Source organism: Schistocerca serialis, chromosome 2 (genome assembly GCF_023864345.2).
Source record: "Schistocerca serialis cubense isolate TAMUIC-IGC-003099 chromosome 2, iqSchSeri2.2, whole genome shotgun sequence".
Taxonomy (NCBI): domain Eukaryota; kingdom Metazoa; phylum Arthropoda; class Insecta; order Orthoptera; family Acrididae; genus Schistocerca; species Schistocerca serialis.
Window position 1 is genome coordinate 608,990,107 of NC_064639.1, and position 15,677 is coordinate 609,005,783.

Here is a 15,677-nt window from a genome sequence, read left to right on the forward strand (position 1 = left end):
TTATTTTATGAGGAAAAATTTGCTGAAAGTATGAAGCCCTCCAAATTAACTGACTGTGTATTTATTTGATAAGCTTTCTATAGCTTGCAATAAATAAGCTAAGAGAAATGATGATAATTTTGGCACTAATTTTCTGAACTGGATGAGTATAGTATGGAGAATTTCTTGATATGAATCTTTTAAATAATCCAATGGCATTTTTCTATCTATTTTTTTTTCACAAAATTTTCTTTTTTGCTATTGTTTTTTGTTGTCCTGGGGATCAGTTTTTCAAAAGTAGCACACTGGTAACATTCCCTTACTTAAATGATGAGAGCTTATTATTAAGGCAAGCCGGAACGATGAAAATGACAAAATTAACGTTTTTTGTTTTGTTTGTTTTTCATCATAAAATTATTAGAAGTTTTCTGAATAAAACAAATCAAGTTTCACCCTTCTAACCGAATTCCAAATGTGTGTTTTTATCGCTGCAAAGTTGATGCGCCGCGTAAACGGTTGTAGCGACTGGGTGTGTCACCTCTGACGGCGCAGCTCACCGGCTGCAAGCAGGGTATCTTTGCGGAATTAGACAGTGTTTTGTTTTCCAGTATTGCATGGCTTTACCTCTGTGACAAGTGACTGTTCATATTGGTAAACATAAGCACTATACCGTATGTGTTGACTTGTGGAGTCTGCTTTGTGTTGTTTTGCTTGTACCTGTTTTACATATTTGGTTTGTGGATATCAATATGCCCTGCTTCAGCAATCAAGTGTTTAAGAAAAGGCACAATGATTGGAAGAAGAAATCTTTTGTTGCTTTGAAGGGAGATACTGCTCAGACTGCTTCACCGACTACTCCAAATGAATATGATAGAACTTCTTCCAACAAGAAAATGTGACAGCAAAGAAAAATTTGAAAACTATGAAAGTGACAGTAATGATGTGAATGAAATAATTAACATTTCCTTGCTCTCTAATATTTTGAAACATAATGTATTATGCCAAGTTTGCAAAGAAACAGGACTGGAACTGAAAATAACTTCACACATTGGTTTGGCATGTAAAATGTTATTGAAGTGTAACAAATGTGTTGTAGAAGTTTTGTTTTCTAATTCTAACAGTATTCCTCATAGTGGTAATAGTGGAAAGAAGGTGTATGATATAAATGTTAGGCTAATGTATGGCTTGCATTGCATTGGCAAGGGCAGTGCTGCTGGGATAATGTTATATGGAATTATGAACTTGCCAAAATCACCAACCAAGTTCGGATTTTATAATGAATTGGTGGGACCTTCTGCTGAAGATATTGCCCAAGCAACAATGAAGAAAGCAATTGAATAGGCTGTGACAGATAATGGGAATTGTAGAGATTTAACTGCTGCTTTAGATGGATCATGGCAATGTAGAGGTCATAAATCTCTAAATGGAGTTGTGACAGCTACCAGTGGAGACAGTTGCAAAGTAACTGATGTTGCTCTTCTCTCAAAACATTGTAGATGTAAGGGAAATACCAAGGATGAACTTAGTAAAAGTTGTGAAGCAAATTTTCATGGCACGAGTGTAGCGATGGAAGTAGAGGGAGTGAAAGCAATTTTTTCCAGAACACAGGAGTGGTATAATGTACGATACACTATCTATCTTGGAGATGGTGATTCTAAGGGACATAAAGCTGTAGAGGAACTCAAACCTTATGGCAATGAAATTCACATTAAAAAACAGGAGTGCGTTGGACATGTGCAGAAGCGCATGGGGGCTTGCTTGTGCAAACTAAAGCAGACATTAGGATCGCATAAGCTTAGTGATGGTAAGACCCTTGGAGGAAGAGGAAGAGTGACAGACGAAGCAATTAATAGATTGCAGAGGTATTATGGGTGTGCAATTTGGCAAAATATGAGAAGCATATGAGGAGAGCAGTATGGGCATAATTTTTTCATTCTGCATCTACAAACGAGTACCCACAACATGCACTGTGCCCCACAGGTGATGACTCATGGTTTAAGTACCAATCACGAAAAGAAAATGCCCATAAAAACAGTTTGCCAAATGCTGTAATTGATGTAATTAAGCCCATATTCAGAGATTTATCACAGCCAAGTTTATTGGAAAAGTGTATACATGGGAAAACACAAAATCCCAATGAAAGTGTAAATAATTTAATTTGGATTAGGATTCCCAAGAGAGTGTTTATACAGATAAAAACATTGCATTTTGGAGTGTATGATGCAGTGGCAACATACAATGAAGGAAACATTATCAAATGTGATGTGCAGAAACATTTAGGTTTCCAACCAGGACACAACACCATTTCCACAATGCGACTAATTGATGAAGAAAGACTAAGAGGTGCAGGAAGAAGGTAGAAAAGCCTACAACATGCAGCAAAAGGGACGAAAAGACCAGTGAAATGGAAACTAACACTGGAAAGAGAAGAGGATGCTGATAATCCATCATATGGGGTAGGAATGTATTAAAAAACTTTGGAAGCCATTTCCTGTAACTTTATAAAATTTTCATCTTTGAGGAATATTTTCTCAAAAACTGCTAACAGTATATCAATAAAATTTATACACAACATTGTTTACTTCTTTTCCTTCCTTTTTATAACAAATTGTAAAAAAATATTTTATAATTCAAGAGTTATAGAAGAAAATGTGCAAAATTTTAGAGAAAAAAATAAGCATCTGTTTAAAAAAATTGTAAAACAAAAACCAATAAATATTTCTTAACATGACATTATAAGTTTGTAGAGAAATTTCACTGAACATGTAGTCCAAATTTCAGAGCAATATGTTTAATGGTTTTAGAAAAAATGTTCCTTCTAGTTGCTAAAATTAACATGGAGGAGATGGATCGTTCTGGCTCCCCTTAAAGGATTTTCCCCAAATAAGAACCTACTGAACTACAAACAATGGAGCATGACATATATTTTTCAGCAGAATTCACAAAGAAACTTGCTTTACAGTACACAGAGCACCATATGAATATAAACATGATCCTCAAATACTATTTTTAGCACCAATGGCCTTCATTCTTTTAATTTAATATGAATTTCACTATCCACAAAAAAAAGAAAATCTCTGAAGAACACCTAATTAATGTAAACCTTCCAGACTGTCATATTTCTATGTTACCTTTCCATCTGATTTTTGTTCAGTCAGGTTAGCACTATAGGTTGAAGGAATATCTGACTGGTGGCATGCAGTGAGCTTTTATGACAAAAATATTTTAGGTGAACATTCTCAAGTACTGTATTTATGTGACTACTGTAACTATTATTCTGACTTAGTGAATTTTCAAAATTATACAGTCTTCTTATACTGTCCACCATAAACTCTTGACATATCCTTCTAGTTATATTTAAATTTTTACTAATTGTTGGATAGGATCTGTGGACATGACATGTAATTACAAAACAGCTGTACCAAACACAACTAACACATAGCTCATGCTTTAAATAAAGACAGGGGTGTACAAGGTAAAAAAAAAACTGGTACAATGCATCAAAATTCTTAAAAGTAGCACCCTCCTGCATCAATACATGTTTGCCAGTAAGATTTCTAAGTAGTGTTGATACCCTGGGAGGCCGGGCTTGGAGTGTCCTTCAGGGCACTGGTAACAACTTTCCCATTGTCTACGGCCTCAAAACATGACCCATTTGTGAATGTCTCGAGCTGGGGGAGAGGTGGAGGTGGGGGAGGGAGAGGGAACTGCTAGAGCATAGTTGGGACAGGGGCAGCATTGCTTTATTGTTTTAGACCAGTTAATCCCTCACCAAGAAGGTGACGTGGCTGAGCACATTGTCTTCGAGGGCCTTTCAGGAACTGGTGATGTATGGTCTGAGGTGCACAACACTATTTTCAGTTTATTGAGCATTTCCACTTAAATGACAGCGTTTGCAGTCTGTCTGGCAGGTATGAACTCATGCCAGGCTATACTACTAACAACAAAAAAAGACAAGGGACACTGCCTTCACTTTGGATCTTCTCATGTGTGCCTTCTTGGGGCATGGCGACTGTATCATATGCCAATGGGAGCTCTGTCTCTTTGTCTTAGTATTGCATTCAATAACCCATGTTTCATCTCATATTAAAAAATTACCAAAAAGTAGTCTCATTTCTACACAATACTAGGAGTTCTTCACAAACAAGCAGAAATCAGTCAAAATTTTTGGAACCAGTTTTGCACATATTTTCTGCAATTATTTGGTTGCAATATTGTGAACAAAGATTTTGGGTATATCCACAGTCTGACCTATCAGATGAACACTCATTCTACAATCTGTATTCAGAAGTTCACACACGAGTCACACTGTCTTCAGCTTTTCATGTTGAAGAGCATCCAGAGTGAGTTTTGTCATCAGCCTCATCCCAGCCTTATGAAAATGTCTGGTCCAAAAGAAACAACTGTCAATTTGACAGGCATTCATTCTCAAGTACCTTTTGAGTCAGTGAAAACATTTTGGCAGCTGATTTTCTGTGTTTCACACAGAACTGATTGTGTCCTGCTGTTCAAGTAGATGCTGCATTGTGGCTTGAACTGAACCATCAACAAAGGTTCATGTTGGGACATGTCCTGACTCTCTGGTGCTTGGAGGAAACTGGTTTTGGTCTACCAGGAAGTTAACAATCCCCAACAACTAGCCCAACCAATAGGAGTGTCAGGATAGAATTGGTAACATTAATTTCTTTTAACTTCTAGATGAACATTGTAGGTAACAATTTAAATCCTAAAAGCAATTTCCAAGAAAAACATTGGAAGTATGACGGCAGAGGTCCTACGAAATGCCACGTCCTATTTTTTATAAGTGTAGGACAAATGATTCTAGTATTGATGACATGTTAAACCCTATCCTTTCTTCTTCTTATTATTATTCTTTTTCTTCTTCCCCTCCTCATCCTTTGCCTCCTCCTCATCCTCTTTTAGCATCACAATTTCACTAAAATTGTCAGTCAGGCCTTTGAATTGCTCTCGTGTATTATTTAAATTGTAATTTATAGTATTTTTTCTTTTTGACTTTCAGATTAGCTGCAGTTTTTCTTGTAAATTTCACATGAAAACGTTACAGGAACTCATCCTCCACTTAACAGTGCCAAGAAAATATTGTTTCCATTTAAACTGCACAAACCAGTTTCATACCAGTATACGATGCCACCTAAATCCAAGTGAAACATATTACAAGAATCTTCTTTGAAAATGCAATGTGTTTAGCATCATGTGACAGGGGAAACATAGGAGTTAATACAGCTGCACAGGCTTGGGAGAAAGAGGAATAAATGAAGTAGTTTTACTGATTAAGACTTGGTATATTCTTTTAGAAGATATATTACAGGTATTTTATATGGAAGTGCATTTAAAACAGCTAAGAATCATTTGGTTTTAAAACATTACTGCTACAAAACTATTTTTGTTTTCACAGACATCACACTGTCTCAAATATCTTATATCAATGTCAAAAAGAAAATTCACTTGAGAAAAATATAAAAGTTATGAAACTGATGGCCAATACTTAGCTTCAAGAGGCTAAATCAATAGAGAGTGGTAAAAAATCTATCACCTCCTGAACCTTTTACTAGCCAGAATTCCTGTCTCATAGTTTTACATTAACGACAATATTATGAAAAGGATAGACTGCTACTCACAATATAGAGGATATGTTGAGTCATGTAAAAGCACAACTAAATGAGCAAAGGCACAACAAAAAGACTGTTATATGTGAACTTTCAGCCAAAAGGCCTTCTTCTAACATAGAAAACACACACACACACATTCATGCAAGCAAAACTCACACACGTTATCACCGTCTCTGGCCACTGAAGCCAGACTGTGAGCAACTGCACCTAATGGGGGAGAGTCAGTCTCAATCATGGGGGCAAGGGAGCCCATACTCAGGGGAAGGATGGACTGCGGCCCCTCTGGTTCTCAGGGAACAGAAAAAAATAAAAACCTTATGATGTTTTTCTTTCAATAAAATGATTAGAAAATTGGTATTATGCAGGTTTTTAACAGGGTCCGAACTGGAACATTTTTTATGGCTCTTCACAGGTTGCCATTAATCTTCTAAAAGTATTCCATACCTCCAGTTCTAGCCCCCCACCACCACAGACCATCACATGGGTGCCCTTGTGTGGGGGTAAAGAGGAGGGTGGGGCAGAGACAAGAAGGGACAGCAAGGTAGGGGTGGGGGAGGGAGTAGTGTTGCTTGTGGGAGCATGTAGGGATGTAGTGCGGACATGGTAGAGCTGCTAGGTGCAGTCGGGAGGTTTGAGGGAGGGGGGAAGCAGGGGAGAGCAAAGGAGAGAAGCAAAGGAGAGGGGAAAAGGCGGAAGACAGACAGAGAGAGAGAGAGAGAGAGAGAGACTGGTGGGTGTGTTGGTGGAATAGAAGGCTGTGCAGTGCTGCAGTGTGAGCAGGGAAGTGGATAGGTGGGAGAAGGACATGGAATGGCAAAGGTTGAGGCCAGGGGGTCATGGAAATGATGGATACATCAAAAGGAGAGCTTCCATATGTGCACTTCAAAGAAGCTGGCTGATTTCCTCTTCTAACCTTGTGCAGAAACAAATTTCCCATGGCTTGTCTCTCCAGTCACCTACCACCTCTGACATTCTCATCATCTGGCCACAATGGAGCACCCCCTTTCGTCTCAGAAACACCCATGACTGAAGCAACTGAATCACATTCTCAGCCAGGGTTTCGACTACCTGTCATTGTGCCTATCCTTCCCATGCCTCTCACATTGGTACTCAACCACCCACTGAATCTACGAATATCCTTTTCCATCCTTACTCTACTCATGTTCCCAAACCCTTGTCTCATGGCTCATATCCCTGTAACAAACTTAGATGCAAGCTCTGTCCCACACATCCTCCCACCACTACCTCCTCCAGTCCGGTCACAAGCATCACCTAGCCAATCAAAGGCAGGGCTACCTGTGAAAGCTGTCATGTGCTGCAATCACTGAGCTGCATTCTATGTTGATACAACAAGCAACAAGCTATCTGTCCACATGTATAGCCACCAATAAACTGTGGCTAAGAGACAGCTGGACAACCCAGTTGCCAACCATACTGCCCAACATAACATTCTTCACTTCAGTAGCTGCTTCACAGCCTGTACCATTTGGATCCTTCCTACCAACACCAGCTTTTCTGAACTGTGTAGATGGGAACTCTCCCTGCAATATATCTACATACCTGTAACCCCTCTAGCCTCAATCTTTGTTAGTCCCTGTCCTTCACCCACCTATCCCTTTCCCTGCTCCCATTCCAACACTGCATAGCTTTCTGTTCCACCAATGCACCCACAGTATTCTCTTCCTTCCTCAACATCTCTCCTTTTCCAATCCCCCTCCCCTCCTTCTAAACCTCTGACTGCACTTAGCTGCCCTATCCTGATCCCACCATGTCCCTGAATGCACTCAAAGGCAGCACTTTACTATTTCCCTTCTCCTCACCCCCACCACCCAGACTGTTTCTCCCATCAAGCACAGTTGCTTGCAGTCTGGCCCCAGTGGCCGAAGACTGTGGTCATGGGTCTGTGAGTTGTGCTTGCATGCATGTTGATGTGTTGGCTACTTCAGAAGAAGGCCTTTTGGCTGAATGCTCACATGTGTCTGTCTGTGACTCAGTATCTCCTCTATATGGTGGGTAGCAATCTATCCTTCTCATAATATAATATAATGCTGGATTTTGCATTGTTATATTTTATATTAATTATTTATAATAAAATGTATATTGTTTCTGTCTAATTTTTACTTTTTTCTATGTTGGCAGAGTGAAAATCAAAGAAAAAGTTACCAATTAAAACTGATAAATAGGCAAAACAGAATAGTCCAGATCCAACCACAGAAACTATGCCAACGTTCAGTACTGATGTTAATGAAAATCAGTTAAATTTAATCAGGACTGCTGGACCAAAATCTGAATTTATCTTCTTCAGGATTTATTCTATTCTATTGCTTGCGCCTTTGTCCCATATTGTGCGCGGAGCTGGCGTGGTTAAATCAGATTTGGCATGTTAATTTGAAGGGGTGGCCAAATGCCCTTCCTGCCGCCACCCCCTACACCCCGGGACGGAATCAGAGTACCCCATCTGCATCTAGTGTAAATCATGGAAAAGTGTAGATGTATGTCAAATGTTTGTCAGTCGTGTACCTGAGGCGGGATGTGGGGACCAGCTCGGTATTCACCTAGGGGGATGTGGAAAACCACCTAAAAACCACATCCAGGCTGGCCGGCACACTGGCCCTTGTCGTTAATCTGGCAGGTGGATCCGGCGCGCCTACCCGAGTCCAGGAAGCAGCGCATTAGTGCTCTCGGCTAATCTGGCGGGTCTGTATTCTTCAGGTTATGAGATACTAAACTCACGTGATTCTTCTGTCTACCCAGTGTATTTGTTGTTCAAACAATCCATGGCTGTACTGCCAGTTCATAATGTCCAAGGGGCACAATATTTCAACAGTTGGACATGTTGCTGTCATCAGCTGTGCTGACATACTCTACCCCTGAGCACACATGGCTGACTTATAACTGTCCCACTGCGAACCACTTTTTATGCAGTCCACGCCCAAGGGCGGCATTGATGTGGCTGTGGAAGCAATTGTGTAGGTGCCAGCATGCACAGTGGCTAGGGCGACTAATCGATTGGGGTGGATGGAGAAACTACACCCATGGTACAGTAACTGGGACACTATGCCACACATCACCGGTCACAAACACTGTCACAATCACCCTTGCACCTGTTACAATGCTTGCCCTTGGGCACAGATCACATAGAGAATAGCTCACAGTGGGGGATATAAGTTGGTTATGCACCCCCTGGAGATCAGTATGTCAGCACACCTGGTGATGGTGACATGTCTGATTGCTGAAATTTTGTCCCCCCTGGACACTATGAACCAGTAGTACAACTGTGGATTGTTCAGTAACTAGACTCATGTTTAAGAGGGGCCAAGTTGTATGTCTATGCAGTCCAACAGATTTATGTCTCCTACTGTATTATAATAAGTTATCTGAGGCAAACGTCAATCATTTTCCATCAGTGAAACTATGGATGATCCCTTTCTCTATCAGTTGCCAAGTGATTTGCAACTCATTTCTAATGATCTTGTTGCTAAGTAATATAAGATTTGCAAATATCAAAGATACAATATACAACTCACCTAAATCTGAAAGCAACCAGAATTATTTAATGCTGGTTTATACAGGTAAAGTGGTAGTATTAACACCTCTGAATCCTTCAAAATGTTTTAACATTTACATTTCTATATCTACATTACATGAGTATAGAGCACAGTGAGTCAAAGATTACAGTTGAGTAACTGCTTAAAAGAAAAACATCCCTACTGATATATTGGTAGTAAGTGTAAAGAAATTGGCAATAATCAAGCTTCATCTTGAAGTGATTGTTAGGTTTAGTACTCAGTAAGTTCATTTCAATTTAATATAATGTCCAAGTTAAAAAAATTATGAAACAAACCCAAAAAGTCTTCCCAGGACACTCATGCCATATTGCCGCCTGTCAGAATTATCGAATACCCGATCCAAGACTCTGCTCCAGATTCTTGAACAACCCACTTCAGGGCCTGATTCAGTTATGCACTCCAGTCTTTCAGGTGTACGCCTCCAACTTGGTGCCCTGCAAATATTAGAGTCTGTGAAAAACTGAGACAGAAAATTTTAATATCCTGTTAATGAATGTTGTTAGCAGACATGGCAAAATTTGTATTGACAATTTGGAAGGTTTATAAGGGAATAATCACGTAAAAGTGCTACATCACGATCCTTAAAACATCATTGAACCTGAAAATAACAATTTCTCACAAGTAACAAATTCAATTTGTATGAAATGTTGACTATATAGATCTCATATTTTTGTAAAGTGAAGAAAAAGAATGTAACAACTGTAGTAGGCTATACTAGTCACCACTTCAGTGCTCACCTCCAAGCAAACTATTTGCTATAATCCTCAATTAAAAAGCAACAAAATTAACAACTCAGAGAATGTGAATGAATCCCCAGTGGAGATGTTGAATTGCGAACAGGCACAGCAAAAAGATTGCTAAACATATAAGCTTTTTGTCAGAAGGCTTTCTTCTGAAATAGACATCATACACAGACACATTCATGCAAATGCTGCTGACACAACATGACCACTGTCTCAGGCTGCCTGTGTCAGACTGACCCAGACAACCAAGGACAGTGCTCATGTGTGTGCGAGCTGTGTTTGCATGGAACGTGTCTGTGTATGTTGTCTATTCCAGAAGAAGGCCTTCTGGACAAAAGTGTATGCATTTAGTAGTCTTCCTGTTGTGCCTGTCTGTGAGTCAATATCTCTGCTGTATCATGAAGTAGCAATCTATCCCTTTTGTAATACTGTCATTATTCCAACCTGGATTTTTCATTGTATGAGAATGAACCCCATCACGGTTAATACACAAAAGTTGTGTATTCTATTTTAAATTTTAACTTTTACCTGATTTAGATATTGGTTACTATGTTGCAGTCAAAACACCGAGTCTTAGATGTAGTCACCTGTCTCTGTATTGTACAATAATGTAATTACTATACAAAAATCTTGTTACTACTGTTGACAATGTACTTTTGTCAGTTACCCAGTTTTCTAATTACTTGCTACAGTATTTTCTGTCATTATTAACCATTAAATCTTTTTACATATTTTTATCCTTGTGGTCTTAATTATTTCTGTATGCAGTGCCTACTATGGAGGCCATTATTTTTTATCTTTATGATTACAAGCAAGCACTTCACTGCACAGCTTTTTTCCAAGGGTACGATACCCTACATAATTTAACAATACTGTGTATTTCAGTTTTCATTAACAAAATTTGCTTGGACAGTAGTATTTATGACCAACTGTTAGTGATCCCACTAAGTAGCATCTTAAAACCAAAGACTGGTTTTCCACTGAAATATTCTACAGACACCAATTCACAACTTCATTCAGGCAACAGTTATTTTGTACAGTTTCTACTTCACACAGAGGCCACAAAAGTATTATTATTGTTGTTGTTATTACTATTATTACGACATATTTTTATGTTAAGAGATACTGAAATAGTAACATTTGAACACAAATCTTGCACCAACACATTGTAGGAAAGCCTTACCATTCAAGTTATATCAGTGTGTAGTCCATATCCTTTAGTAACTAATAAAAATTTATTTCTGTTTTTGACAGAAGCTTGGTACTGATTAAAATAACAGCCTTAATGCATACTGACAAATTAACAGTTAATTGGATATTACAAATTTGAGAATTAACATGATAACAAATTGGTTGTGACTGTGTACCATGTAGAAACTCACCTTTCTCTCGTTGTGTAATGCTCATGAAGATGTGGCTGACGATGATCCAGTTGGTCCCTACTGCTTGAAACAAAGCCACCCTCTCCTAGAGGTTCTGATGAGCTGACTATGCCAGCATCTGCATAGTCAGGTGCATTTGGTGGTTGAGATACTGTACTTCCTGCTGGTTGAGGCTTATCAAAGAACACCTGCAAAAAAATTACAGCAAGTGTTTAAACATGTCTTCCTTAAGAAATGAGGAATATATTACATAAAAGCAGTTTTTATTTCAGGCAGTGAGCATCACTGAATAATGAGTCAAAAACAGGAAAGTGGTCACTATTAATGGTGCTTTAATTTTATCAAATAGGCTAATATTACATTTGCTAAAAATTTATATATATAATTTCATGTTTATGTTTGTGTTTGTTTGTTTCCAGGTTGGGAACATGAAATGTTGAAAGTTTAAACAGACCAGGAACATTCCAGACATTATTAGACGAATTAGATAGATAGATGTAGACATTACAGCTATTCAAGAAACTCGATGGCAGGGGGAGGGTAGCGTAAGGAGGGGTAACTATACATTTTTCTATAGAGGTGCGGAAGCTCACAGTTTTGGAACAGGTTTCACAGTACAGAGAAAAGGGCTTCACACAATCAGAGATATAAGGTTCATTAGTGACCGACTATCAGTTATAGTGTTGTCCCGCAGGTGAAATAGACTAGTAGAATTAATATACACGCACCAACTGAGTACACTAAAGAGGTTGTTAAAGACAGCTTTTATGATGAACTAGGTCAACTGTGGGATGAGTTCTCCTCATACGATACAAAATTAATCATAGGTGATTTTAATGCAAAGATAGGGAAGGAGGAAGCATTCCAGCCTACAATTGGGAAAGAAAGTTTGCATAACATTTTGAATGATAATGGTACAAGGGTGGTTAATTTTGCTGTTTCAAAAGACATGATTGTTGAGAGCACATATTTCAAAAGGAAGGACATTCATAAAGCAACTTGGGCCTCTCCGGATGGACACACCCGAAACCAAATTGATCATGTTCTTGTAGATCGGAGATGGCACACTAGTATAGAAAATGTTAGGACTTTCAGGGGAGCAGACTGTGATTCTGATCATTTTCTTGTAGTTGCCAAAGTTCACCAACAGCAACATCAAGGTGTCATAATGCAGAACTTGTTAGGTTCGACACTGACAAGCTAAATGATGAAAACTTTAGAAGAAGGTACATGATAGAAATTTCAAATAGGTTTGATGCTCTCAGGACACACGAAGATCAAGACGAGGATGTAAATGAACAGTGGATCACTGTGAGGAGTAATATCAAAGAGGCATCAAAGGTCACAATAGGTACAATTAAGAAGAACAGGAGGAAACCGTAGTTTGATGAGGAATGCAAGAAATTGGTAGACGAAAGGAGAAAAGTGCAATTTGATTGGGATAGAATGGGAGACAGAAAACGAGAGGAGTTCTTGAACATGAGAAGGGAAGTTGGTCATAGGCTACAGGCAAAGAAAAGGGATTATTTGAACACTCAAATTTAAAAAATGGAAACAAACAGTAAACCAAAAAACATTAGGGAACCTTACCTAGACTTAAATGGGTATAGGAAGGGGTTCAAGGCTAGGACAAATGCATTTCGAGGGGATGCCAGAGGAATACTGACAGACCCCAGTGCTATATTAAGTAAACAGAGGGCGTATTTTGAGCATCTACTAAATGTACACCAGGAAGCAGGAAATGAGCAGGCATACAAAATACGTACAGCAGAACCCCAGATACCTGAGGCAACTTTAAAGAAAATAATAGATGCAATCAACAAATTGAAAAACCATAAAGCACCAGGATCAGACTGCATAACTGCAGAATTAGTTAAAAATGGGGGACAGAAATTGGTGGGAGTAGTTCACAAAGTGATAACTAAAGTATGGAACTCAGAGGTGATACCTGAAGAGTGGTAGGAGTCGATTCTGATCCCAATTTTTAAGAAGGGCGACAAAATGTAGTAATTATAGAGGGATATCGCTATTACCAGTATGTTCCAAAATTCTCTCGAATATTCTGCTAAGCAGACTTACACCATATGCACATGAAATTGTGGGGGTTACCAAGCTGGCTTTCGGAGGAACAGATCAACTATAGACCAAATATTCACCCTGCGTCAAATTTTGGAAAAGAAATTGGAATACAATAAACCAGTTCATAATCTTTTCATAGATTTTACAAAAGCATATGATTCAGTATTGCAATAAAAATTGTATAGATGGAATACCAAAGAAGTATGTTAGACTTACAGAAGCGAGTTTGAAAAACACAAAAGGCAGAATACGCGTGGGGAAATTGGAGTCAGAAGACTTTGTATTAAAGAACGAACTCGAGCAAGGAGATGCCCTGTATCCGCTACTTTTTAATTTAGTCCTAGAATATATTGTACGAATGGCAGCAGATAATTCAGAGGGTGTGGAGTTAAATGGAAATATTAAGATATTAGGGTATGCAGATGATCTAAACATCATTAACGATAGGAAAGAATCTGTAACAGCAAATGCGAATACGTTAATCAAGGCTAGCGAAGATGTAGGTCTAAGGACTAGTGAAGACAAAACTAAATACCTGGTTACTACTAGAATGCCAACAGCAGTAGATCAGGAAATGTTAAGAGTTGGTGACATGCAGTTTGAAAATGTGAACACATTTAAGTATGTAGGCGTGGACATCACTTCGAGAAATGAGATTGAATCCGAAGTGAAGACGAAATTACGGGCGGGAAATGCGTGCTACTTCTCACTGAATAGATTACTTTCATCACGGATATTGTCTAGGAATTTAAAGATTAGAATATACAAAACTATTATTCTACCAGTTATGCTGTATGGGTGTGAGACTTGACTTCTCATTGTGCAAAATGAAAAGCCGTTTCGAGTATATGAAAACAAAATTTTGAGGAAAATTTTCGGAGCAAAAAGGGATGACATTAGCGGAGAGTGGCTAAAACTGCACAATGAAGAGGTTCACGAACTCCATTCAAGCCCTGACATAATCAGTATTATTAAAGTGCTACTCGTAAACTGAAACTGGCAGAAAATAATGACCTTACCGGGTAAAACCATTGTTAACGGAACAATACTCACCTCTTTCAATGCGCGCATTGCATCAGTGTGTTGGTAGAAGCGCAACAATGTTCCTGTATGCGCCGGCGTGCGTCAATAATGAGGAAAAAGAGAAAGTCGGCAAATAGAGCGCTGACGAACGAAATGTTTCGTTTGATGTACTGTACCGACACTGACAAGTGAGCGTAACTTACTCGTTGTCCACACCAGCAGCGCCGCGCTGCGCTGGACTTCTTTTCTTGGTTGTGCGCCGCCTAACAGAGGCGTTAAAAATAACGTCCATATAGAGTTGTGAATAACTAATGAACTGTAATACAGTAGTACTGTACAGGCTCTTTTCCGCATTATACAATGATTTACAAAGCATGTTCTAAGATTTGCTTTCCGTTTCCGCGTTAGGGACGTTCCGCTTTATACAAAAAAAATCAGCATATAAAAGTGCACTGAATGCGTCGGGACCGAAATACTTGTACGGTTTTGGCAGATTTCCGAATTATAGGCCTATACGTGCCGATTTGAGCAAGTTTTACTTACTTAAGCTCGCTGAGCGCCTCGTGACGTAATGCAACATCAGACCTTCAGGAGAATGAAGACAAAATTATAGCGTTACGTTAATGTTCATGAGGTAACGTACCAGTTTGAATGGCACCCAGCTGCAGTTGTTGAAATCGGCACATTTCATGAGTAGTCCGTAATTTCCGTGTCATTGTCGTATACTAATAACATTTGAGAGCTATCAGTTATTGCAAAGATCTTGCTCTCCCTCACACGAATTTCTTCCTTCAGCCGCATTGCCCACCTATACCATATACTTTATAGCTACGTTGTGAATGCATGTGTGTATACGCGAACCCAGAAGCAAGAATGCTCCTTACTTCAGTGGATACATTTTGTGAACATAGTATAATAATTGAATGTGCCGGTAGTGGCGTCTTTTCCTCTGTTTGGAGACATTTAGAAACTAGCAAAGTTTTAATCAGTAACATGGGACCTCAGTACCAACTACAGTTTCGAAAACAGTGGCTTTCGGACAATGAATTCAAAGATTGGATTTTGGAAGTTCCTTCGGATACTTCAAAAGCATGGTGCAAGTGTGATATTCAGAGCTAAAAGGTATGACAAGACTCAGCGTGGTGGTAGGAAAAACACATCAGTGCCTTACAGTCGCTCTCAACACCTCGCTCCCTAGCTTCTTCTGCGGCTTGGAACGTCAATACGGCGGCCGCTAGTGAGGGATCTCTCAGTTTTTTTGTGGTAGGCCCT

The 15,677-nt window shown here is 39.1% G+C and overlaps 1 protein-coding gene across 1 annotated transcript in view; it reads right to left on the reverse strand.

The window, feature by feature from the left end:
• The window catches only part of LOC126457652 (inactive rhomboid protein 1), a 284,568-nt gene that overhangs the window by 105,264 nt on the left and 163,627 nt on the right, over nt 1-15,677 (reverse strand). Inside the window, exons 4-5 of the mRNA XM_050094140.1 lie at nt 11,304-11,491; nt 9,454-9,612 (exon numbers count right to left, since the gene is read on the reverse strand). Of these exons, the coding sequence (XP_049950097.1) occupies nt 9,454-9,612; nt 11,304-11,491 (347 nt within the window). The remainder of the gene's footprint in view (nt 1-9,453; nt 9,613-11,303; nt 11,492-15,677) is intronic.